The sequence below is a fragment of the Anolis sagrei genome, chromosome 3 (assembly GCF_037176765.1).
Source record: "Anolis sagrei isolate rAnoSag1 chromosome 3, rAnoSag1.mat, whole genome shotgun sequence".
Classification (NCBI taxonomy): Eukaryota; Metazoa; Chordata; class Lepidosauria; order Squamata; family Dactyloidae; genus Anolis; species Anolis sagrei.
Window position 1 is genome coordinate 184002924 of NC_090023.1, and position 26947 is coordinate 184029870.

At 39.6% G+C, this 26947-nt stretch overlaps 2 protein-coding genes across 2 annotated transcripts in view; one reads left to right on the top strand and one right to left on the bottom strand.

The window, feature by feature from the left end:
* The window catches only part of ASAH2 (N-acylsphingosine amidohydrolase 2), a gene marked incomplete at its 5' end in the record, with an annotated part of 75951 nt that extends 62459 nt beyond the window's left edge, over positions 1-13492 (top strand). The window contains 7 exons of the mRNA XM_060768758.2: positions 247-286; positions 2807-2902; positions 4841-4936; positions 5871-6017; positions 7963-8022; positions 9078-9166; positions 11523-13492. Coding sequence (XP_060624741.2) covers positions 247-286; positions 2807-2902; positions 4841-4936; positions 5871-6017; positions 7963-8022; positions 9078-9166; positions 11523-11697 — 703 coding nt within the window. The remainder of the gene's footprint in view (positions 1-246; positions 287-2806; positions 2903-4840; positions 4937-5870; positions 6018-7962; positions 8023-9077; positions 9167-11522) is intronic.
* Positions 13493-16427: 2935 nt separating this feature from the next.
* Positions 16428-26947, bottom strand: part of SLC16A12 (solute carrier family 16 member 12) — a 90549-nt gene continuing 80029 nt past the window's right edge. Inside the window, exons 6-7 of the mRNA XM_060768757.2 lie at positions 26133-26392; positions 16428-18921 (exon numbers count right to left, since the gene is read on the bottom strand). Of these exons, the coding sequence (XP_060624740.2) occupies positions 18659-18921; positions 26133-26392 (523 nt within the window). The 3' untranslated portion in view covers positions 16428-18658. The remainder of the gene's footprint in view (positions 18922-26132; positions 26393-26947) is intronic.

Below are 26947 nucleotides of genomic sequence, written 5' to 3' on the forward strand. Positions count from 1 at the left end.
CACCCCACAGAAAACAGTGTCCCACCCTATTCTTGTTAATGTGTTTCAAAATGACTTAGCTTGGTCAGAGCTGATATATAATTCACATTTCTACTGTCTTGTGTAATGTCCAGGACTGACCTTGATATTCCATTCTTCTAGTGACCTATAAACCTGAGGGCTGTCACTGAAAGCATTAAAGCTAATTCTATTGCACATTGTAAGGAAGATACAGAAACTGATGGCACTTATTTTCTTGTCTCTCAGGACAATGTCTGGACGAAGAATACGTGAAGCAATAAAAAATGTAAGTCAGTAAGTTCAGAATTAGATAGCAAGGAGGAGCCCAAAAGAAGAAATCCTACTCCTGATTCCCAGGTTTCTGAACCAATTGATTAATGTGTGGTATGAATCTGGGCAACATCTCTTTCCACCATTCTTACCTTATGCTCTGCGGAAGAGAAGGTTGAGAGGAGACATGGTCACCATGTTTAAAGCTGTCATAAGGAAGAGGGAGCAGGCTTGTTTTCTGCTGCTCTGGAGACTAGGACTCGGCACAATGGGCTTAAATTACAGGAGAGGAGATTCCACCTGAACATTAGGAAGAACTTCCTGACCATATGAGCTGTTCAACAGTCTTAGAGTATGGTGAAAGTTTCTTCCTTGGAGGCTTTTAAATAGAGGTTGGGTGGCCACCTGTCGGGGATGCTTTGACTGTGATCTTCCAGTGGGTTAGATTGGATGGCCCATGTGATCTCTTCCAACTCTATTATTCTATGATTTTATTATTCTAGATCACTACAGTCCTCCCATTCAAATTAATTTGTCATATTACTAGCATATTTCGATGTTATATGCCAGTGATTTTCAACCTGGGGTCCCCAGAAGTTTTTGGCCTTCAACTCCCAGAAGTCCTAACAGCTGGTAAACTGGCGAGGATTTCTGGAGAACCGCTGTTATATACCATGGTTGACCATGTACTTATTTGGAACCAGAGTTTTCAAAAACCAGACTTCCAAGGCGTGGAGAAGGGCTTGAGCTGTAAAATTCCTTTGCTTCTTCTTTGCTTTTTAGCTGTGTGGTGCTGTTTTTGGAGTTTCCCACCTACTGCCTTTTTCTCCTTCTGCTCCTTGTAGTTTTGTTGATGTTGTGGTTGTTGTTGTTGTCTTCTTCTTCTTTTTCCTTCTTCTCTTCTTATCCTCCTCCTCTTCCTCTATCTCCTAAGACAGGGGTCCTCAAACTAAGGCCCTCCAAGGTCATTTTCCCGGCCCTCATTCAGGGTCAACCTAAGTCTGAAACGACTTGAGAGCACACAACAACTACAATAATCCTATCTCATCAGGCAAAAGCAGGCCCACACTTCCCATTGGAATACCAATAAGTTTATATTTGTTAAAATTGTTCTTCGTTTTAATTATTGTATTTATTAAATGGTTTTGTTTTTTTTGCACTACAAATAAGAAATGTGCAGTGTGCATAGGAATTCATTCATTTTTTTTCCAAATTATAATCCGGCCCTCCAGTAGTTTGAGGGACTGTGACTTGGCCCTCTGTTTAAAAAGTTTGAGGACCTCTGTCTGAAGAGATATAAGTCCCTTCTATTTCCCTCTTCCAATTTGGTTGTTTACTATTGCATGCCACTTGGATACTTATGGAAAAACAGCTTCAGTTGCACAATTGCAACCATCACTTGATGACTCTATGAGAATCCTGCAATGAAAAACAGATCTAAGTGCACCACTCTGACAGGCATCCATGCCTAAAGTATGAAGCTTGAACTAACCATTTCATGGGATACCTTATTATATCAGCATTGTCCAAGTACCCTTCGTGATTCCTTGCATTTTTGAGATTAACATATCTAGCATATATCTAGAATATCTAGCATAATATATTAAGCACAAATTTTTGTTTGAATAGATGGGAGTAGAAAATGCATGCTGAATTTATTTTAATCAAACCATGGAAACATTTCTGTGAACTACAACTTCTAAAAATCCCCAGCTAATTTGGCCCTTAGTTGTGGGAGCTTTAGACCACAAAGTAAAGTCTACAAACCCTTCATTTTCTTGAGACACGAAAGAAGTCTGCTTCAAGCAAACAAATACAGCCATCCTTTAATTTTGGAGAATAGATAGATAGATAGATAGATAGTGTTGATACCTATTTTCAATATTTTGTTTATTCTTTTTACATTACATTGTATACAATATCATATATAGTCCTATACGGTTCTGGCTCAGCTTACTTGTCTGAATGCATTTCCCTCTATGTCCCACCTCGCAGTTTAAGATCATCCGGGAAGGCCCTGCTCTCACTCCCGCCAGCGTCACAAATACGTCTGGTGGGGATGAGAGACAGGGCCTTCTTGGCTGTGGCCCCCCACCTGTGGAACTCGCTTCCCATTGAAGTAAGATCCGTTCTGTCCCTCCTGCCATTTAGGAAGAAATTGAAGTCGTGGTTCTGAGACCAGGCATTTGGACAACAGACATAGATAGACTTTGGACAGGGAATTGGATATGGAATTGACTGGATTGATGGTACAGCTATTAATACTATTTTTACTGTTTTAATGAATGTTTTACTTATTGTTTTAATTGTTATTATATTGCTGTGTTATGTAGTGGCATCGAATTTCTGCCAAATGTAAGCCGTCCTGAGTCCCCCTTCAGGGGTTGAGAAGGAACGGGATAGAAATACCGGAAATAAAATAATAACACAACGTCATGCTAAAGGGTCAAAATGGAAATGGTATATAAACCCGCCAAAAGATTGAATGTGAATGGCCATTTCTGCTAACAGTTGTTTGGATACACTCATTTCTTAGGAATTGGAAAGTCATGGGACAACTGAAATGAATGTTGTACTGTCAGGACTGTGCAACATTTACACCCATTATGTTGCTACTTATGAAGAATATCAGGTATGTAAACTAGCAGTACTTATTTTTAATGTCCAGTCATCTTCCATGAGGATTGAATACTTCCTAAAATACTTGGTTTTCCTGAAAATGAAAAATTAAGAACTGCTCGCAGGAGTTAATGTAGAAAGATTTGGTAGTCCAAAATACAGTGTGTAGATTATCAGCACATAATCTGTCTACTATCTAATAACCCAAGCATTTCATGTTGGTGGCACATTTTTTAGATATGCATCATTCAATAATTTACCAGCAAACCGGAGATTAAACCAACCCCTTATACAAGATACAGAAATATACCATATATACTTGAGTATAAGCCAACCTGAATATAAGCCAAGACACCTAATTTTACCACAAAAAACTGACTCAAGTATTGACTCGAGTATAAGCCCAGGATGGGAAATGCAGCAGCTACTGGTAAATTTCAAAATAAAAATAGATACCAATAAACTTAAATTAATTGAGACATTAGTAGGTTAAATGCTTTTGAATATTTACATAAAACTGTAATTTAAGATAAGACTGTCCAACTCTGATGAAACCTTTATTCTCACCTCCTTCAGTGGAAATGTGCTTACGTATTCTTCCAATAATAATAGAGTAAAATAATAAATGTAATAATAATAAGTGTGCTGGCACAGTAGTGCCAGGAGATTTGAATTCCTTTTCTTGCACTGCTAGTTTGCATGAATCTATTTAATTCATGCATTTTGCAAACAGGTAGCTTCCCTCAGGTTGCAATCATAGGGCCAACAACCTGTCTATCATCATTAGAATTTTTAGACCCACCCCTTTTCCCAGGGTTTTTGGAGGGAAAGGAGGACCTTTGTTCAGTCTCACTGTTTGAAGCCTAACAGCAGGACGTGTGGGATTCTCTTTCCCACCTGCACAAAGGCTTCACTTCTCACAGCTTTTGCTGTGGGTGAAAGAAATAGATCCACAGCTCTGCTGGGGGGAAAAGGAAAGTTTCCACAGCTTTTGCTGGGGGTTAAAGAAATAGTTCCTACAGCCTTCGTGGAGAAACTAAAGGACACCTTTCAGCTTGGCGGCTCTACAGGAACCTTGCCTAGTAAGGGACCACTCGGGCTATCCATAAAGCAGCTTGGAGCCGGGAGTAGGGGCCTCACGCCAGCAAGGTAAAGAGAGATTGCCCAGGGAGGGGGTCAAAGGATTTCCCTAAGAAAGAAAGGAAAAGTTTACCACCAGTTGCCTGCCCCCTTGTTGGCAGGTTGAGGAAGCTACCGGTTTTCTAAGGTTAAAAAGTGTTTAATTCATTCGTTTGAAGATTTAAGCCAAATAAAGAACTTTGTTGAACTTATCTTGAGCCTCATTAGAACTTTGTGTTGGGAAATCTAAAGGGCCCTTCAGCTGAGGCACCCCGGCGTCCCGTTGGGCATACAGAGAGCAAATCCTGTAAACAGACATTATTTCAGGCCCAGCGTGTGACAGCACAAGAAGAGTAAAATAATAAATGTAATAAAACAATAATAAATACAGTATAATAATATAGTAAAATAATAATAATAATAATAATTAGAGTAAAATAATAAATGTAATAAAATAATACTAATAACATAGTAAAATAATAAATAACCTTGACTCAAATATAAGCCAAAGGGAGCTTTTTCAGCCTGAAAAGGGGGCTGAAAAACTAGGCTTATACTTGAGTATATTCAATACATACATTTTAATAATCAAATGTATAGAGACAGAATATATCTCATGAAAACTTTTCATTTATATTTTTAATTATATATCAGTTGTAAGATAATGGCATACTTTTCCAAGATTATTTGTCATTTCTCATTTGTACAACAGACTAACACACTGCAGTCAACACAGTAACATGTCATGACACCCGGTTTGGAAAGCTCTGTAATTATCTGTTGAACATTGAATACTTTAAACATTCCTGCATCTATGTCTCTCACCTCATAGATCCAACGATATGAAGGTGCATCTACCCTTTTCGGACCACACACTCTTTCTGCCTATATCCAGTTATTCCGAGGTCTAGCCAAGGCTCTTGCTGAGGTAATAAAAAAGTAAACAAATGCACACGTAAGAACTGGGACCTATAACATATTTCTGATACTCTGCTTAAATGGAATCAGAATTGTAGCTACTTCCTTTTTCATTTCAATTCAGTTAAAATATATATTTTTAAATTAAATATGAAACCTGGGGATCACAACCAGAAACAGTGAAGACATCTGCCCTTGCACTTTGCTACTCTGCTGCTGAGTACCCATGCCCTGTGCAGAATACATCTCACCACGTTAAAACAGTGGATATAGCTCATAATGAGACATGCCACATTATCACAGAATGTCTATGCCCAACACCACTGGAGAAATTATACTGTTTAACTGGTATTGTAACATCTGACATCTGTCAGGAAGTAGCAGCCTATAATGAAAGGAACATGACATTGACATCTCCGGCCCATCCTCTATTCGGATATCAGCCAGCAAGCCAATGCCTTGAATCGAGAAATAGCTTCTTAAGATCTACAGAAATATTTGCAGGAATACCTCAGCAAGCGAGAGTCCAAAGGTGGCAGGCAAAAACTCGAAACCTCAATCAGTGGCTGATAACAGATGAGGGACATCCTCCTGAACACACAGAAGTTTGGGAGACAGAAAAGGCACTGAATAGGCTGAGCTCTGGCACCATGAGATGTAGAGCTAGCCTTAAGAAATGGGCTACATAGTGTGGTCCACGTCATGCGAGTGTGGATAAGAGCAAACTACAGACCACCTACTACAATGGAACCGGAGCTCTGCTACATGGAGGACCTTCTTACAGTAACACCAGAGGCACTCCAAGTAGCCAGCTTCTGGTGAATGGACATTTAGCATAATGCCAAGTTTTTAACTTTGTTTGTGGTTTTTAAATACATTATAATTGTACCTAATTTACTTCTGACACGATAAATAATTTTTTAAAAAAAAATCATTTATTTCAGGGCACAGCACGGGACTTACCAAATCTCCCAGAGCCACCTATTTTGAATGTTACAGAGCTGACCTTTCTGCCTATCATCATTGATGCAAAGCCACTTGGTCGTAACTATGGAGATGTGCTACAAGATGTGCAACCCAAATACCGCATGGTAGGTACACTGTTGTTGCATTACAAAACATTGCACTTTCAACAGGAAATAATGTGTGTAGTTTCCTAAAGCTCCTAATAAGCTAATACTAAACTTGATCTCCATGCTTGTTGTTATGTAGCCAAAATTGTTATCCAAAGTTTGCTGAAATATTATTTTGGGGATGGAAACAACTCTACAGGGACCACTCCATTGTGCAGCAGTGGACTGGATCTGTGAAAGCATAAGTAGTGTAGAGAAGAAGAAGAATGAGTATCCCGAAGAGTCTTTTGGGAGATCAATTCATCCTTAATGTCAAACACAAAATGAATTGCTCATCATTAATGCTGGAATTTGTCTGAGAGCACTTTTTTCCTGACATTGTACAAGGAGGCAACAAGCAGCTTCTTATGCAACATGTTTTACCCAAGCTGTGACACTGATGTACAACATCATACCCAAATGGGCATTGATTGGCTGCTGGGAGATGTCCCATGTATTCTTCCATGCTGGCAAACATGTCCTTTGTGGATCCCCAGCTTCTTGGACAACAAGTTAAACATGAATGAACAGTGTCATGCCGCAGCTTTAAAAGCCAATGGGATTTTGGCCTATATAAATAGGAGTAGTGCTTAGATCAGGGGTCCTCAAACTAAGGCCCGGGGGCCGGATACAGCCCTCCAAGGACATTTACCCGGCCCTCGCTCAGGGTCAACCCAAAGCTGAAACGACTTGAAAGCACACAACAACAACAACAATCCTATCTCATCAGCCAAAAGCAGGCCCATATTTCCCAGTGAAATACTAATAAGTTTATATTTGTTAAAATTGATCTTCATTTTAATTATTGTATTGTTTTAAAGTGGGTTTTTTTGCACTACAAATAAGATATGTGCAGTGTGCATAGGAATTCATCATCCTTTTTTCAATTTTTTTTCTGGCCCTCCAACAGTTTGAGAGACTGTGACCTGGCCCTCTGTTTAAAAAGTTTGAGGACCCCTGGGTTAGATCCAGGGAAGTCATGTTACCTCTGTATTCTGCCTTGGTCAGACCACACATGGAATACTGTGTCCAATACTGGGCACCGCAATTTAAGGGAGATGTTGACAATCTAGAATGTGTCCAGAGGAGGGTAACTAAAATGATCAAGGGTCTGGAGAACAAGCACTATGAGGAGTGGCTTAAAGAGCTGGGCATGTTTAGCCTGAAGAAGAGAATGCTGAGAGGGGACATGATGAGGGACATGTATAAATAAATATATGAGGGGAAGTCATAAGGAGGAGGGAGCAAGCTTGTTTTCTGCTGCCCTGGAGACTAGGACATGGAACAATGGCTTCAAACTATAGGAAAGGAGATTCCACTTGAACATTAGGAAGAACTTCCTAACTGTAAGAGCTGTTCAGCAGTGGAACTCTCTGCCCCAGAATGTGGTAGAATCTCCTCCTTTGGAGGCTTTTTAACAGAGCTGGATGGCCATCTGTCGGGGTGCAATCATCCTGCTTCTTGGCAGAGGGTTGGACTGGATGGCCCACGAGGTCTCTTCCAACTCTATGATTCTATGATTCTGTTTGTGTTAATCACACACAATATTTTGTTTGTTAACACACAAAATAAAGCAAATGGTTGTGTAGTTGGCTATCAGTGTCACCTGCAGTGGATTTTTGTTTGGTTTTAAGATCTCACAGTTCTCCTCACTTAGAGACCCTTCGTCAAATCAGAAAGAGGGTTCTTCTGATGGATCTGAAAGAGATAATGCTTCCAGTTGAACCCACACATCTCCATATTTAGTTAGTGGGCCAACAACCATTGCAAATAATGACACTCAGCGGAAAGTCACTTAAAGCAAACAAATTATACAAACCTGATTTCATAAGTTGTATCAAGGAACAATATTTGATAACTTGCATTCCCATATTTACAAAATACTTGGTACATTTTGACACTATATATTCTCTTGCATACTCAGGGAGAGGTTGCTGAAGTGCGTTTTGTTGGTGCAAATCCAAGGAATTCGGCAACAAACTTGGTAAGAATATTAAAGAACTGATTTTTGTTTGGGGCCCTGACATTTATGTGCAGAAATCTGAAGTGCTAGAAATACAGACATGAGGATAGAGAGGAGGAAACATAGATACTCAGACTGTAAGACGGGAAATGACAGCTTGAATCTTTTTACTTCCCACTGGGGCACACCCATGAAGCTAATGGAAAATACATATAAGCTATACATATTGGGGGCCACAGTGACTCAGTGGGTTAAACTGCTAAGCTGCAGAACTTGCTGGCTGAAAGTTGGCGAATTGATTCCGTGGGACAGGGTGAGCTCCCATTGTTAGCCCCAGCTTCTGCCAAGCTAGCAGTTTGAAAACATGCAAATGTGGATAGATCAATAGGTACCACTTAGGCGGGAAAGTAACAGCGCTCCATGTAGTCATGCTGACCACATGACCTTGGAGTTGTCTACGGATAATGTAGCTTTGAACTTGAGATGAGCACCATCCCCCAGAGTTGGACTTGATTAGACTTAATGTCAAGGGGAAACATTTACCTTTACAATGTACAGGTTTCTTTAAAAGCCATTGTGTCAGTAGAGGCACAGCTGGTTGGGAGTGAGCTGCATTAAAATCACGACTGACCAAAAGATCATGAGTTCGAAGCCAGCTCAGGTCGGAGTAAGCTCCCAACCATTTGTCTAGCTTGCTGTTGACCTTTGCAGCTCGAAAGACAGTTGCATCTGTCAAGTAGGAAATTTAGGTACCACTTTATGATGCCATAAAAATCTCCAGCAGCGTACAAAGAATGAGGAAGTACCCCATTGGCGTCAGAAGTGGATGGTGAAGCGACAGCTTCCTCAGTGGCCAGAATTCAAACTGGAACGTTAAATAGCCTCTGTGCGTCTGTCTATATATGTTGTGTGTCTATGGCATTGAATGTTTGCCATGTATATGTGCATTGTAATCCGCCCTGAGTCCTCTGCAGGATGAGAAGGGCAGAATATAAATACTGTAAAAAAATATGCATTTTCACATGCACTGTTTACTACCTTGCTGTTTAATTTCTGTTATTTTGATTTCTTTCCAGACCGACTTTACTTTCCTTACAGTAGAAAAATATGACAATACTTCAAGTCATTGGAAAGTGATGTATAATGATGCCTCCTGGGACACTAGGTGAGCAATTCGACCAGACTAGTCTGAGGATTTATTGAAATAAATAGGTCAGAATTTTGTATCAACTTTGTGAATGTATTCATTCACAAAGTATCCTTAGCAAAGTACCATATACATGCTCATATATAAGTTAACCTTATTTATAAGTCAAAGGTTTTGGGACAAAATTATGGATTTTGATGACTTGTGGAGGATTACTCCACCGAGAAGGGAAAGCACCAATGCCATTTCATGGGATCAGTTGCCCCTGGCTGTCACTACCATTTTCCAAAAGAGATGCCATGGCACAAAGACTAGAGGAGGTCAGTGATTTTTTTTTAGTACAACTTCTAGACTTATACATGAGTATATACAGTAAACTCTCCCACAAGCTTCCCATGCAGCTGATGCCTGGTAAAATAAGTTTTTGTAGCAATACTACCACAAATTGTGATGAAGAAGTACTGTATATACTCGAGTATAAGCTGGGTTTTTCAAGCCTTCATCGACTTATACTTGAGTGAGGGTCCTGGTCAGCTTATTTTCGGATCGGCTTATATTCAGGTCAGCTTATACTCAAGTATACAGGTAATGAAAATTAGACATTTTTATCTTAAAATTTGATGACACAATTCCCAGCCGTGTCTACTTGATTGTTGCACTTCCTTGCGCTCCTTTCAGGATGTATTGCACTCATTGAGCCTGAACCTCAGCTATGTTCTTTTTTTTAACCATATTGTTTTGATGTTGTTTACAATTGTGATTGTTTTTATTTTTTTATCTGATTTTTTTTAATTGGTTGTGTTTTATTTGTAATTTTTGGGCTTGTCCCTTGTAAGGCACCCTGAGTCCACTTGGGGATATAATTAGTGGGATATAAAAATAAAGTTATTATTATTATTATAATTATTATAAAAATAATTAAATATTCAAAAACATTTAACTATTGATGACTCAACCAATGCAATTTTATTGGTATCTATTCTTATTTTTGAAATTTGCCAGTAGCTGTTGCATTTCCCATCCTCGTCTTATACTCTAGTCAATAAGTTTTCCCAGTTTTTGTGGCAAAATTAGGTGCCTCAGCTTATATTTGGGTTAACTTATACTCAGTTATATAGGTAGTTGTGAATACAAAACAATTATGGATGAGAAAAATCAGTTCATGAACATTGCTTAGTTATTGTGCCAGCATAATCTACAATACCAGATATCAATTGCTTGGGGAGAAAGAGGAGAACGATCAGGTAGCCAATATAGAATTCTCGCTATATCCCCTTTTGTGTTCCATACAATATGGTAGAATCCCCTTTTTAAAAGATTGCCTATCCTTGAAATTACAATAAAATATTTAGAAAAGGCCTGTGTTCCCTCTGTGCTCTTATCTCAATTAGCTATTTAAAAAAACTAAGATAATGGGTTGTCAGGGATTTTATAAAGGTGGAATTTGCAAGCGGGGGTAATGCTTATTTCTATTGAGCTCTGGAAATATAATGTTCAGTGAAAAAAATACTACAAAAAGGAAGAGATAAAAATTCTATTGGGGGTAAGGAGCACACAACTCACATATGCATCCCTTCATGGCTATTTTTCGCCGCCCTTTTAAGGCACAAGAAGTTTTTGCAACCAAACAAACCACCAATTTTCAAAGGTAAATTGAGAACAATTTTAAGGCAAGCACTGTCTTTGCTTTTCATGGCTTACAAGTAGTTTATAGCCAAATTTGGGTGGCAAACCAAAAACCGAATTTAAATTAAATCTTTCCTGCCTCTAAAGGGTTTGTTTGGGGGAGTGGAGTGAGCTCCCGCTGTTAGCCCCAGCTTCTGTCAACCTAGCAGTTCGAAATCATGCAAAAGTGAGATCAATAGATGCCGCTCCGGCGGGAAAGTACGGCACTCTTTGCAGTCATGCTGGTCACATGACCTTGGAGGTGTCTACGGACAACGCCGGCTCTTCGGCTTAAAGTGGAGATGAGCACTAACCCCCAGAGTCGGAAACAACTAGACTTAATGTCAAGGTGAAACCTTTACCTTTACTGAAGGGTTTGTAGTGGGAAGTTTCCATTTTTCAGCTGATTATTAATGGTGAGGGCTAAATCTGTGGTGAGTCCTTGGAAAGATAAAATTGGCTCTGAGAGTATAGTTTCTGATGCTGATTTGATATGGCTAAACACAGTTTGGAATTAGGATCATGGAAAGAAAGCAATCAATCTTATACAAATGTCTGCTCTTAATTGTCTTAAGTTTCCACCTGCTAGATTTTCCGATTTTTAAAAACCAACACTATCAGTTTCTTGTATTTTAACATGTGTGTGTATCATTGACAAACTGAGCAGATTTCCATTGGTTTAACCCATATTATTTGCTTCCCCCACAAGGTTCACATGGCAAAAAGGCAACTGGGGACGCAGCACATCTATCGTCCAGTGGCACATCCAAAACAACACTGAACCAGGAACCTACAGAATACAGTATTTTGGCCACAGCAAAGAATTACTGAGGTCAATCCGTTCATTCAGCGGCTCTTCTTCGCAATTTGAAGTTTCAGGCTGAAATGTGAAATAGTGAGATTTGTAGTTTGTTCCATTTTTAATTTTGAATGAAAGGGAGATAATCATGCAGTACATCTGCCTTGGCAACAGTTCACAGCATGTGTCACTGTATCTTTAAAAAGTGCAGCCATAGAGAGTTGCAGCAGAAGTCACGCTCCATGGCTGTATTACTAGTACGATTGTGCGTTCAGTCTTCACATTTTGCTGCCCGGTTCACTACTGTGCAGGAGACAAGTGCAATGTCCATTGGCTGCTTGCCGGTTGAAGTGCATTTAAAGGACAGCTGACTTCCATCTCTTCACAAGAACAGGTTGAGTGTTCTTTGTCCAAACAGAAGAGTTTTGAATTTGGATTTTTTAAATTTTTGAATACAGTAGAGTCTCACTTATCCAACATAGACAGGCCAGCAGAATGTTGAATAAGCAAAAATGTTGGATAATAAGGAGGGATTAAGGAAAAGCCTATTAAACATCAAATTACATTATGATTTTACAAATTAACCACCAAAACATAATGGTTTACAACAAATCCACAGAAAAAGCAGTTCCGTACATGGTTACGTTATGTAGCAATAACTATATTTACAAATTTAGCATCAAAACATTGCAATGTATTGAAACATCTGTGGATCCAGGCAGGAGGCAGACTGCATTGGATAATACAGAATGTTGGATGAGTGGAGGTTGGATAAGCAAGACTCTACTGTACCTGTATTTGCATATACTGTATGTGCATAATGAGATATTTTGGATAGGACCCAAGTCATGACATTTATTTATGTTTTATGTACACTTTATATGCATAGCCTAAAGGTATTTTTGAATAGTTGCTTGTGTACATTGAACTACCAAAAATCAAAAGTGTTCATATTTCAGCCACTCATGTGGATGATTTTGGAGGATTCTGAATATGCGAAGCTCAACCTGTGCAAGTCTTTGGGTGTTGAAAATGAAGTCTCTGCTCTCTTACTCCAATGAATGTCTCATTGCAGTTATCTTTAACAACACAAGCCTAAGCTTGTCTACTCTGAAGGATTCTCAGTGTGTCCAATGGCATTTGCTCCCTATGAAGTCCAGGATTTCAGCCCATGCCAGGCTACAATTTCTGGCCATGGAACCATTTGGCCCAGTAGTTCCATTTGGTATTATGATGAGAGCTGCTGATGTACTACCTACCAGATTGGAGCTTATATGATTTGCAACCTAAACTTATGTTCAATAAGACTATGTCCTCTTACTGGAAACATACATAAATGTCATCCCAATCCACTAAGAGCCAGCTGCCAAATTAAGTGAAGGCACATTCAACTTTTGGCTGAGGTACAAAAAATACAGTGTTTCTACCCCATTTCCAATAATGAGCAAACTTAATGAGCAAACAAAAGCAGAACTCTTGATGTAAGTTCTTGTAGCCTTGTTCACTGGTGGAAATGGTGTCTTCCTTGTGGGCTAAACATTAGGAGAGAATGCTTCTGGAACATGACTATAAAGCCCGGAAAACTCACAGCAACTTGGTGTCTTCCTTGTGCCCAGATCAGAAGCAGAGTCTTATGGTGGGCAGAGATGAATAAGTAGACAACCTTTGAAGAATGGCAGCTACAGATAAACAAAGATCTGTACTGCTAAAGCTAAAACAATCTGTGAAACCTGGAAAGTAGGGTCAAGTCAGACAAAGTTCGCCATGAGAGTCCACTCGCGTTCACTTAAAAACGAAGTACGAGGGTTGAATGAAAAGTAACTCCTCAACAGATGTCAGTACTGGTATGCAGAAGGTACTGGCTTGTTCAGTAGACTCTCCTTTTCAGCTCCATTTTGGCGGGAAGCCTTAGCATTGAACGGTTGTGTTGTTAAAGTGTGAAGTATGCAACCCTGCATAGACGGTCAGTCAATGTGACTTAAGCAATGTGCAGTCATTGAATTCTTGACAGCAGAAGGTGTCACCTCAACATCTTTAAACTTACTCGCCCAACAATGCACAGTACTCACATCAACACAATCACTTTAAACAGCTTGCATTATCTGATGAATCTCCTTTGGGGTGACATCTTCTGCTGTCAAGAATTCAATGACTGCATGTTGCTTAAGTTGACCGACTGTCTGCGCAGGGTTCCATAGTTTGCATTTTAACAACACAATGCTAAGGCTTCCCACCAAAATAAAGCTGTAGAGGAGAGTCTACTGAACAAGCTAGTACCTGCCACATACCAGTACTGCCTTCTGTTGAGGAGTTACGAAGGTGGAGGCATTACTTTTAATTCAATCCTTGTATATATTTGCAGTGATACCTGAGCCATTTTAGCTGTCCTACATTTCATCCCTATTCCATATAGCAAGCTTCTGGGGAAACAGTATAAGCAAAAAACAAAAAAAAGCTGTATCCTTGAGTTAGCATTAAGATTTCACTATTTAGTTCCAGAAACTCTCTTCAGTGAACCAGGACTGTATGATGTGAAGTCTGGGAATCTATAAAGAAAGAACCTTCTCCGCAACTAGGAGAAGAACTTATTGTTGGCCAAGACCTACGGGAAATAATTCAGATTGTTACTCAGTAATTCAATGTAATTAAAAATGAATAAAATATATATGTTTTGATAATTGCGTCTGTCAAATCATTGGTAATTTGGCTTTGGGGAAGTTTGAATTACTGAGGAAAGAGTTTTAATTATATGATTAAATTGTTTATAAATGTCTGTCCAAGGGAACTAATGATCTTAAGTTTATAGAAGGTGAGGCTGCAGAATAATTTGCTGGAATGGCAAACACTAGCATGTCCAAAAAAACTAAAAGAAATATCAATGTCTGACTTTTAAAAAATCAAGTGCTTTATTCATGCCCGCTTTCAGACTGTGTTAGGCTAGAAGTGGGCAACTGAGAGGCCAGAAGACCACATCAGCCCTCCAGCAGACCTTGGAGGCCACAAATACATTGCAAAAAAATCTTGTTTAAAAAAAATGTCAATTTCCCCCCTCTATTTTCTGGACCTGGCATGATTTATACCAAATAGTATTATACGTGAAAAAACAGACTGCCTTCTGAAGAATATAACGGAAAACATTTAATATCTGGTGACGTTTTTGGAAAAGCAGACAGGATACACCTTGCCAATTCAATTTACTCATGATCTCTTACATTATGCCTACTGTTTTAGATTTCCCAAGCAAGAATTTGAAGCTTGTCATAAAATGCCCATGAGGTCACTCAACAAGAATGCATCCACGTGGATGGATGCCTTTATGAATTGCACAGTCTCCCATGAATGACTCAAAATAGTGGAATCTGTATTCCACTAGCTTTGCTGTAAGGAGCCAAATTAAATCAAAGCAGCAGAAGTTTATGACAGTTCTGAGTTTATAAAAGACTAGCCATCCCCTGCCACGCGTTGCTGTGACCCACATGGGGGTTGTGTGTGGGAGGTTTGGCCCAATTCTATCGTTGGTGGGGTTCAGAATGCTCTGTGATTGTATGTGAACTATAAATCCCAGCAACTACAACTCCCAAATGTCAAGATTCTATTTTCCCCAAACTCCACCAGTGTTCACATTTGGGCATATTGAGTATTCGGGTAGTTTGCTCCACATCCATCATTGTTTGAGTCCACAGTAATCTCTGGATGTAGGTGAACTACAACTCCAAAATCAAAGGACACTGCCCACCAAACCCTTCCAGCATTTTCTGTTGGTCATGGGAGTCCTGTGTGCGACGTTTGGTTGAATTCCATAATTGGTGGAGTTCGGAATGCTCTTTGATTGTAGGTGAACTATAAATCCCAGCAACTACAACTCCCAAATGTCAAGATTCTATTTTCCCCAAACTCCACCAGTGTTCACATTTGGGCATATTGAGTATGGGAGAACTGTGTGCCAAGTTTGGTTCAATTCCGTTGTTGGTGGGGTTCAGAATGCTCTTTGATTGTAGGTGAACTATAAATCCCAGCAACTACAACTCCCAAATGACAATTTTTTTGAGTGAAGGACATACACTGGGTTGTTAGGTGTCTTGTGTCCAAATTTGATGTCAATTCGTTCAGTGGTTTTTGAGTTCTGTGAATACCACAAACAAACATTACGTTTTTATTTATATAGATTATCATTTGCACCTCCTCTGTACCACCAATTCCTTGAGTTACCTGAACAGCTGAATTCCAAACAAATCTAATTTCTAAAATATTCCCGAACTGAAAAGCCTTTGTATTGCTCTCATAATATTAATTGTTTTCATACTCTTTTGAAGTGGAAAATCTCCAGGAATCAATAGCTTTCCAAAGTGATATCTCAGTTTATTGTTGAAGGCTTTCATGGCTGGAATCACTGGGTTATTGTAGATTTTTCAGGCTATATGGCCATGTTCTTGAAGCATTCTCTCCTGACGTTTCGCCTGCATCTATAGCAAGCATCCTCAGAGGTAGTGAGGTCAGACCTCACAACTAGGGCTGGGCGGATTCGTTTCGTAATTTCGTAATTCGTTAAAAATTCGGGTTTTTTTGTAACGAAGCGATAACGAACCATTCAGAAGCAACAAAAAAATGAAACGAATTTTTAAATTCGTTTCGTAATTGCTTCGGATTCGTTTTGTATTCGTTTTGTTATCGTTTTGAAATCGTTTCGTTATTATTTCCGCATGTCTGGGGCAAGTTTTATAGTTGTTTGTTTAATCAGTGAAAAAAAATTATAAATATCACACCCACAGTCAACAACAACCTCTGAGGATGCTTGCCATAGATGCAGGCGAAACATCAGGAGAGAATGCTTCTAGAACATGGCCATATAGCTCAAAAAACCTACAACAACCCAGCGATATCTCAGTTGTTTATCAAATCTAGACACAACAGATCATTACAGCTGATTCTGTGACAGTTAAAATAGGGTCAACCATGGTATAAAACATATATCCAGGAAAGCCCCTTTGCAAAATATGGAGACACCTTTTCAGAGTTAACCAAAGATCACATAAAATACACGTATGTATCACCTGTTAGGTTATTCCAAGCAAGAGCAATCAGCTGCAACATTAAAAGACTTATTGGATCACTGACAGCTAGACTTATGCAATTCAGTGAAAAGGCATGCCATTTCAGGGTCCGTTTCCGGCGAACCCCTCGTTTTTTTTTACCGGAAAGTTATTCAAATCGGGAGGAGTGTTGTCGTTTTCATTTGGCTACAATGGGAAACTTTAAAGGCTCAATCTTCAACCATTTTAAGGCCTATCTACATGTAACCTAACCTCAGTTTGAGACCCCATTTAAAACTGCAGGCCTGCCAATTTTCAGAACAATTCACCAATCTACTGATTTTTTTTAGAATTATTCAAGTTTTTAACATAATGTTTTTTAAAGTAAGGCAAACCGCAAGAGAGGGTTCTGGGAATTGTAGTCATTGGTTGTGTCCATTAGCCAATCAGAGAATGGACACAACCAGGCCTTTTATTGGATGAGAGACAGAGAAGAAGAAGAAACTTCAACTCCCATCATGCTCCAAGAGGAACTCAAGAGACTTTTCAATGCCTGCCCCCATGCAAGTACTGTTGGGAAAGTGAGTTCCCAGTAGGGCCCTCTCTGGAGGAAGCGCCTAGGGAACTTTTCCACTGCTAGGGAAGGAGAAGAGATGCTACAGTTAATCCCATCTTCTCCAAGAGCCCCCGTGGCAGACCCCTGCCTTGGGTATATTGCAGACTTAACTTCTGTTGGAGTTCAGCCTGTGATTGTGTCTAATGATCAGGGTACTCTGGATGTTGGGAGTGACAATGAGGTTCATGTTTCTAATGATGAGGTTGCATTAGATGCAGAGAATGACAATGGGATTCCTGTTCAAAGTGATTTTTCTGATGAGGATGTTCCTGAAGGGTTTGGGGATGATGGTATGTTTCCTAGGCCTGAATTGCTACCAGAGAATTCCCAAGGCTTTGAGCCTGAGAAAAGCTCGGCACCTCGACCATCTGCAGAAATTAATGAGCCAGTAGATAGGCAAAATGCTTTCAGTCAGCACAGACAAACAAACCAAGCTCTCAGGCGCTCTGCCAGATCGCGAGAGAGATTGATAACAGACTCAAGGCTGAAAAGAAATCCATTCCTGGCCGCTTGGAGTATAGAGTAGATTAGAGGATAAAAGTGTAAAGTACAGAATCTGTACCCAGACGAAGCAATGTTGGAATTGAGTCAAGATGTTGTCCCACGTCCCTGGAAGCCTTGCCTTGGATAGATTCCTGTGCTAAGTGCCTTGTTTGATTCACGTTCAAGTTTTGGGGTTTACCTTAAAAGTTTCAGTATTTGTTTTCATGAACTCTGATGGACTAATTTCCTGGACTATTTGTTTCTGTCTATTTTTCTACCTTTCTAATTGGATTTACCTATTTTTGTGGATTGTTTCTTACTGCTACTGCTTTAAAATATCTTCAACAAACTGCTTGAATTTTTACTCAGCTGTGTGGTGTTTAAAGTCAGAGGGCTTTCCCTGCCTGGAGTGCAACAACTCCGTCCTCTCCAGTAGCCGATAAATCCAGCTCTCTTGATCCGATTTGGTCAGCATTCCAGTTCCCTCCTCCCCATTCTGTTTTCAGGAGATTATATGAAATGAACCACTGAATCTTACAAATCATTTTCGGCCCAGTTGATCTAGGCCCAAGCCTACTGACAGTATATTACACATATTTTCATTGTCTATTTGAATGTCCATCTTTGTCTCTTCATGAAGACATTTTTTATGACAAGCATGTCCACGGTCAGATTTCTGGAACTGTGCTGAAGATATTTTTTTATAGGAAATTCCTCCTTTTCCATCTCCTCTATCTTTCTAACAGCAAAGGACAGCAAAGGTTTAGTTGAAAAGGTTTGGCTGAAGGCAACGGAGTCTGTCCTATCATTCCTGCCGCTAGGAGGGAAAACAATCTTCAATAGCAGAGTGTAGGTAGCAAAAAATCTATATTGGCAAATGTTTATAGTGTGCCCTAAAGGGAATTTTTGGTAAGTTGTCATCTCTTGCAATGGCTGTTTGTCACATTAGCCAATAGTTCCACATCTTTGTGATCCAGTTCTCCTGTCACAGAATAAAGTATTGCTCCATTTGTCCATCTTGGTTGCTTGGCATCGATATCTCTGCCAGGAGGCATCAAGGGAGTCCGTTTGACTTTCTTTGCTAGTCTTGCACAGCAGAGCAACGTTGAACTGAATATCATGGAAAATCCACAGAGCAGGAATGATGCAGTGTAGTTACCCGTTGTATCTACAAGCCAACCTGTAGAAAACACACATCTCTGTAAGATTCCATATTTTTCACTTAGCCTTACTATTCTGGACTGATTCTGTCACATCTCCATTAGTAAACAGTTTTACAGAGGGACAACTCACTGCAACACATAGGATAACATTGTTTCACAAAAATTTGGTCCCTTGCATTTTCAGATTTAATCCAGACACTGATATTCCAAAGGCCAGTATCCAACAGCCTAACTCATTTATGGAAATAATGGCTGAATCCTCTATGGCAGTGGTTCTCAACCTGGGGTCCCCAGATGTTTTCGGCCTACAACTCCCAGAAATCCCAGCCAGTTTATCAGCTGTTGGGATTTCTGAGAGATGAAGGCCAAAAACATCTGGGGACCCCAGGTTGAGAACCACTGCTCTATGGCAATTATGACCCCATCAGACGGGATACTTTTTGGTGGCATATGGTGGTTCACCTTTCCTATTGCAACAGAGCCCACTAGCTCCCATTCCACTACATAGAGCTACTTCCAGCAGGGCTCAGTCACAAAAAAAAGATGACCAGTGTATGCCACCGCTACTGCAACACAGGAGGCTTCCCATGTTGTATTGAATCAATGAGGGAAGCCAGACGGCTGGGACATCTCTCTATGGGCAGGGGCAATGGGTAAGTCAGGTGATGCAGAGCAGGGGGAGCTGGGTTCCCCATGACCCACACTGGGCACCACCAGATTTGCCACGATGTATTGCAATTCTGGCAGCCAGTATGCTGAGGTCCTTGGAATTATGCTGAAATGCACTACTTTGTCATATAGTGCAATAATTTTGACAACTGTATGCATGCAAAATTGCTCACCTAACTGGAAAATCAGAGAGAAGTCTACTAACACATTGTACATTGCATTTAGACCAAACATTATTTATTTACTTATTTAAAACCTTAATATTCCGCCCTTCTCACCTCGAGCGGGACTCAGGGCGGAGCACAGCATATACACAGCAAACATTCAATGCCGGGACACAAATTCACATATAATACATAAACATTAAAAAAAAATAAAAAAAATAAAACACACTATTTAGAACTGTCCTAGTCATCAACATCAAATCTAGTATTTTGGCCTGGTCATCTTTCCTATTGCTGCTTTATTGCCCTGTCCCGAAAGCTTGGTCCCACAGCCAAATTTTTACCATCCTTCTAAAGGACAGGAGGGGGCTGACCTGATCTCACCAGGAAGGGAGTTCCATAGCCGGGGAGCAATCACTGAGAAGGCCCTGTCTCTCGTCCCCACCAATCGTGCCTGTGACAATGACAGGACGGAAAGCAGGGCCTACCCAGTGGATCTTAATCTCCATGAAGGTTCATAGGGGGAGATGCGTTCGGACAGGTAATTTGGGCCGGGGCTATTTAGGGCCCCAACCAATTGCTTTATTTATCTATTTATTTATCTATGATTTTGGACATCGCACACCGCAGTGAGTCGCCCCTGGGACACCGCAGTGAGTCGCCCCTGGGCTGAGAACTGCGGTATATAAGCAAAGAGAACTGAGAACTGCGGTATATAAGCAAAGTTAGTAATATTTAACAACATTCTCAGATGAGTCCAAAAACCTGTGACACTTTCATAGAGGGAAGCCCAATGAAAGGAAAGGCAGTCCTGTAGTATCATAAAGTCTATTACAGTCAAAACAGTTTCCTGTTGTACATTAAAGTATAACTAATTCATAATACCCCGAGATTTCTGAAGTTTAGCCCGCTTCATTTGATACAGAATTTGTCCAAAATTTGAGCTAATAAAAATGCAGGACACAAAATTGGGAGACCAGATCTTGCAACAAAATATCTGATCAGGAGCATATTTACTTGCACATTTTCAGGAGTGGCATATTTATGTATTCATTTATTCAATTTATACCATGCTGCTCTCCCAGGATGGACCATCTTCTATCAGCAATTACCTTTAAAATTGTATACAAAGCCAATAAGCCAGTCTCTGCATGAAAGAATAATGGACATAAATCTAACATTATTTAGAAATGGCAATATTCAGAAATCCTTCAGACTCCGAGGATTTTGATTCTAAAAGTGTTGATTGTATACCAATGGAATGTCAGATGAGGAGAGGAAGATATAGCACAAAGTGCAATTCATTAGGAAGTTCCAGTCTATCACCAGATACATGACTCTGGATAATCATTTTTGTTATATCACACATATCAATTTGTTTAGTACATGACAGGATGTTTGTGTTATAATCAGCAACATTCTGCTGAATGCCAGTGGCCTATGCTAATAATGTAATTGTCACTTTCCATGTCCAAATAGCATTTCTGCATTCAATCTTCCTCTAACCATACAATCAACAATCTCACAAATGAGCACTGTGCATATGTCTAAAATGCAGGATATCAATCTGTAGATCTTCTCAAGTTACGGCTGTCAGGTCAGGATTACCTTATATCCTAACAACTACTGTTGGCGGACACAATATCGGTTTATGTTTGTCTGATTATAATGTTTTATTGTTTTTAGATGTTGACTGTATTTTTGTACTTGTTTCTAATCTGTATTTACTGGGCATGCTCCTTGTAAGCCAAACTGAGTTCCTTTCGGGGAGATGGAGGCTGGGTATAAAAATAAAGTTATTACTGTATATACTCGAGTATAAGCCTAGATTTCAGCCCTCTTTTTAGGTTGAAAAAGTTCCCCTTGGCTTATACTTGAGTCAAAGTTATTTTTTACTTTACTTTGTTATTAGTATCATTTTATTACATGAATTATTATAATATATTTATTATTATTATTATTACATTATTTTACCCTACAGCATTATTATTTTATTACATTTATTATTTTACTCTATTTATTATTAGTATTATTTATTTACTCTTTATTATTATTACATTTATTATTTTACTTTATTTTTATTATTACTGCATTTATAATTTTACTCTGTTATTGCTGTTATTACATTTCCATTATTTTACTCTATTATATTATTATTATTATTATTATTATTATTATTATTATTATTATCCTGACACAAAAACAGAGTATGACATAGCAAATTAGGTATATATGCTGGATTTTATTATTATTATTATTATTATTATTATTATTATTATTATTTTACTCTCTTTATTATTATTGGAGGGATACATAAGCACATTTCCACTGAAGATTAGAATAATGATTTAATCAGAGCTGGACAGTCTTATCTTAAATTACAGTTTTACGTAAAAATTCAAAAACATTTAACCTACTGATGCCTCAATTAATGCAATTTTATTGATATCTATTTTTTTATTTTGAAATTTACCAGTAACTGCTTCATTTCCCACCCTCAGCTTATACTCGAGTCAATAGGTTTTCCCAGTTTTTTTGTGGTAAAATTAGGTTCTTGGCTTATATCGGGCCGACTTATACTCGAGTATATACGGTATTATATTATTATATCCTAATATTTCAAACTAGAGGCACAAAGGTTGAATTACAGTTGTACAAAAAGAAGCAACACAGACACAACACAGTCTTTTCCCTGACTGTTTAACTTGCATAAATTTATATAAATCCCATCATTCTGATTTTCTTGGCCAATTTGGGTTGTTTTGAAATTAGGTCTGGTAGTGATTGCTCTTTTTTACTATTACAATACTACACACAGCAAGCCTGGACATAAAAAGTCAGATAAATGTTACCCAGAATCGTGTTGGGAAGTTACAAGTGAAGTGGTTTTGGTCTTCTAGGTGTTTTGTATTTTGGCTTTCAGAATCCCTGGATCATTGGCCAAGGCAGACTAGAATTTGGGAATAGAATTATGATCTAGAATTATGGGCTTGTGAATGTTCCATACTCCCATTCCCTATGTAGTCCTTATTTTAGGGTCTATGTAGATAGCATCAAAGCCCTACAGCCTCTTCTTATCAAGAAGTAGCTGCTGTGATCAATGGGAGTCTTTTCCCTGACTGAGTAGGAATCAGCTGATTGAAGATCTCACCCACCTCTATGCAAACGATCTCTGTCATGAGCTAGAATTGTGATGGGATCCTGTTTCTGCTTGTCACACTATATATCACTCACAGAAGGAGCTGAAATAGCAGTCACGTGCTTCCCAAATGAAAGGAGAACAGACCGTGGTTGACTGCAGCTGCTGCTTCCCATTAACTTACAATTGGGAGAATCATGATGGTATTCATTACCTAGCATCATAACTATGATGCTTATACATACATTCATCCCCAACATGATTCCATCTGTTATGCAAATTTTGTTGATTTTTTTTGTCATGTCAGGAGTGACTTGAGAAACTGCAAGTCGCTTTTGGTGTGAGAGAATTGGCAGTTTGCCCAGGGGACAACCGGATGTTTTGAAGTTTTACCATCCTTGTGGGAGGCTTCCCTCATGCCCCCACATGGAGAGCTGGAGCTGACAGAGGGAGCTCATCCGTGCTCTCCCCGGATTCAAACCTCTGACCTGTAGGTCTTCGGTCCTGCCGTCACAAGGGTTTAACCCACTGCTCCACTGGGGGCTCCTATTTGGTTGATGGGGGACCCCTAAAGACATAGAATCATAGAATCAAAGAGTTGGAAGAGACCTCATGGGCCATCCAGTCCAACCCCCTGCCAAGAAGCAGGAATATTGCATTCAAATCACCCCTGGCAGATGGCCATCCAGCCTCTGTTTAAAAGCTTCCAAAGAAGGAGCCTCCACCACACTCCAGGGCAGAGAGTTCCACTGCTAAACGGCTCTCATAGTCAGGAAGTTCTTCCTGATGTTCAGATGGAATCTCCTCTCTTGTAGTTTGAAGCCATTGTTCCGCATCCTAGTCTCCAGGGACAAGCTTGCTCCCTCCTCCATGTGGCTTCCTCTCACATATTTATACATGGCTATCATATCTCCTCTCAGCCTTCTCTTCTTTAGGCTAAACATGCCCAGTTCCTTAAGTCGCTCCTCATAGGGCTTGTTCTCCAGACCCTTGATTGTTTTAGTCGCCCTCCTCTGGACATATTCAAGCTTGTCAACATCTCTCTTCAATTGTGGTGCCCAGAATTGGACACAGTATTCCAGGTGTGGTCTAACCAAGATGGAATAGAGGGGTAGCATTACTTCCCTAGATCTAGACACTATGCTCCTATTGATGCAGGCCAAAATCCCATTGGCTTTTTTTGCCGCCACATCACATTGTTGGCTCATGTTTAACTTGTTGTCCACAAGGACTCCAAGATCTTTTTCACATGTACTGCTCTCGAGCCAGGCATTGTCCCCCATTCTGTATCTTTGCATTTCGTTTTTTCTGCCTAAGTGGAGTATCTTGCATTTGTCCCCGTTGAACTTCATTTTGTTAGTTTTGGCCCATCTCTCTAATCTGTCAAGATCGTTTTGAATCCTGCTCCTGTCCTCTGGAGTCTTGGCTATCCCTCCCAATTTGGTGTCATCTGCAAACTTGATGATCATGCCTTCTAACCCTTCATCTAAGTCATTAATAAAGATGTTGAACAGGACCCGGCCCCGGATGGAACCCTGCGGCACTCCGCTCGTCACTTCTTTCCAAGATGAAGAGGAAGCATTGGTGAGCACCCTCCATTTAACCAATTACAGATCCACCTCACTGTAGTTTTGCCTAGCCCACATTGGACTAGTTTGTTTGCCAGAACACGAGGCATTCTTTGACGGTAACAACAAAATTTACTCATAATTTTTCAGATTTATCAAACACCTTGAATATCTTTTTATCTTCATTGGCCTTCTCCTAATTCCTCTTACTACATTTGGTTGATTTTTGGAACTAGTTATAAGGAACATGCTGCCCTCTGGTGTTTGCTATAAGAAAAGTAAGATTTTACTTCATTCCAATCTAGTCAAGACGGATAAGTAAATCAGTTTCTGGTTTGTCAGTTACGCAATCAGTCATAAGTGTGTTTCATCCTGCCTCAGTATTAACTCATGTTTGTTATACTACAATCTTGTTTTAAAATATAATTATATATTTAAAATATATTTATATAACAGATAAATACTCCAAAAAATTGAATTAATAAATGCATTGTGCCATCTTAAATGTAATATGGCCACTTATTGTGTGAGAAAAATTGAATTAATAAATAAACGAATTCTGAATTTCAGTACATTTTAGTAAACAAATGCTTAAAATGCATTGTGCCATCTTAAATGTAATGTGGCCAATTATTCTGTGCGAAAAGGAGTCATACACTCAACACTTAAACCATTACATCATGCAAGATTAGGCTACATCTACACTGACAAAGAAAATCCAGATTATCTGCTTCGAAATTGATTATATGGCAACCCCCCACCCCGCCATTGAACAAATCTTGCCAAGAAAACCCCATGATAGGATCTCCAAAAATTGAAAAAGATTAGAAGGCAACAACAACAGCATCAACAGCATATAAATCTGACTTGGCCACGGTAGTACACACTTTGGTTACATCCCATATAGACTACTGCAAGGCGCTCTACGTGGGGTTGCCTTTGAAGATTGTCCGGAAGCTTCAAATGGTCCAACGAGTGGCAGCCAGGTTATTAACAGGAGCGGCGCTCAGGGAGCATACAACTCCTCTGTTGTGCCAGCTCCACTGGCTGCCAATTTGCTACCAGGCACAATTCAAAGTACTGGCTTTAGCCTATAAAGCCCTAAACGGTTCTGGCCCAACTTACCTGTCCGAACGTATCTCCTCCTATGAACCAGCTATGATGTTAAGATCGTCTGGGGAGGCCCTGCTCTCGATCCCGCCTGCGTCACAAATATGTTTGGCGGGGACAAGAGACAGGGCCTTCTCAGTGGTTGCCCCTCAGCTATGGAACACCCTTTCCAGAGATATTAGATCGGCCCCTTCTCTGTTAGCATTTCGTTGGAAGGTTAAGACCTGGTTATTCGAGCAGGCATTCGAAAAGGCAGTGTAACAAATATTGGAACATGAAACGACTAGATGACAAGATTGGATCTTGATTTTAACTGAGATGCCATGAGTTATATAGGATAGACTTTGTAATGTTTGTATATTGATGCTATGGTTTTAAATTGTTTTAATCTGTTTTATGATGTTCAAGCATTGAATTTTGCTACCGTAAACCACTCTGAGGCGCCCGAGGGCTGAGAAAAATGGAGTAAATAAATAAACAATAAATATATATATTGGAAGAATCAAATGGAGGAAGTCATACTCTAGATTCATGTGTCAACATGCTTGTGTATTACATTGATTTATATGAAAACTGACCTGCAACCGGAGGGCTAATCAGGTAGGGTATTGCATGAAGGAAGTACACCACCCCAAGAGCTGATGACAAGGAAGTGGTGCCCACCACATCTGCTGTTACCACTGGGATTAACGTGACATAGGCGCCATCGAAATACCCAAAGGTGAATGAGAAAGGCACGAGGAGCGGAAAATTTTGGAGAACTGGAAGAAAGAGACAGCAGAAGCCATCCATGGCCACTGCAAAGAGGTAGCAAACGTAGCGGTACTTTTTCAAACACCTGAAAGACATTAAGCACACAGGAAAGAAACAAGTGAGTCATGATACATTCCCCTTCGTTCCACTTCATTTGTTATCAGTGGCCTTGAGGATGGGAATTCAACTGCAAATAGTGCTGATCTGGTGCCTTATCACACTAGAGTTGAAAGTGTAGGCAAAGAGTATGTATCCCATATGAAATCCTGTGGCTGCCTTCTGCAGAATTCTGGGGCTTGTAATTTAGTGAGACCTAGGACCCCTCTGGCTGAGCATTTTAAAGGTCCCTATCCTAAACTACAATCCCCGGAATTCTGCAGGAGGAAACCACAGAATTTTAGATGGGATGCATCTCTTTATGCTCTATAATATTATATTATAATATAACATAATATTATAATATTATAATGTAATGCAATATAATACTACCACTAATAATATATTACAATTATATATTTATATTACCTGTAATATTACTAATATAAATAAAAATGTAATGTTCGTTTGTAGGATAAACATAACTCAAAAACCACTGGACCAATTGACAGCAAATTTGGACACAGTACACCTAGCAGGCCAA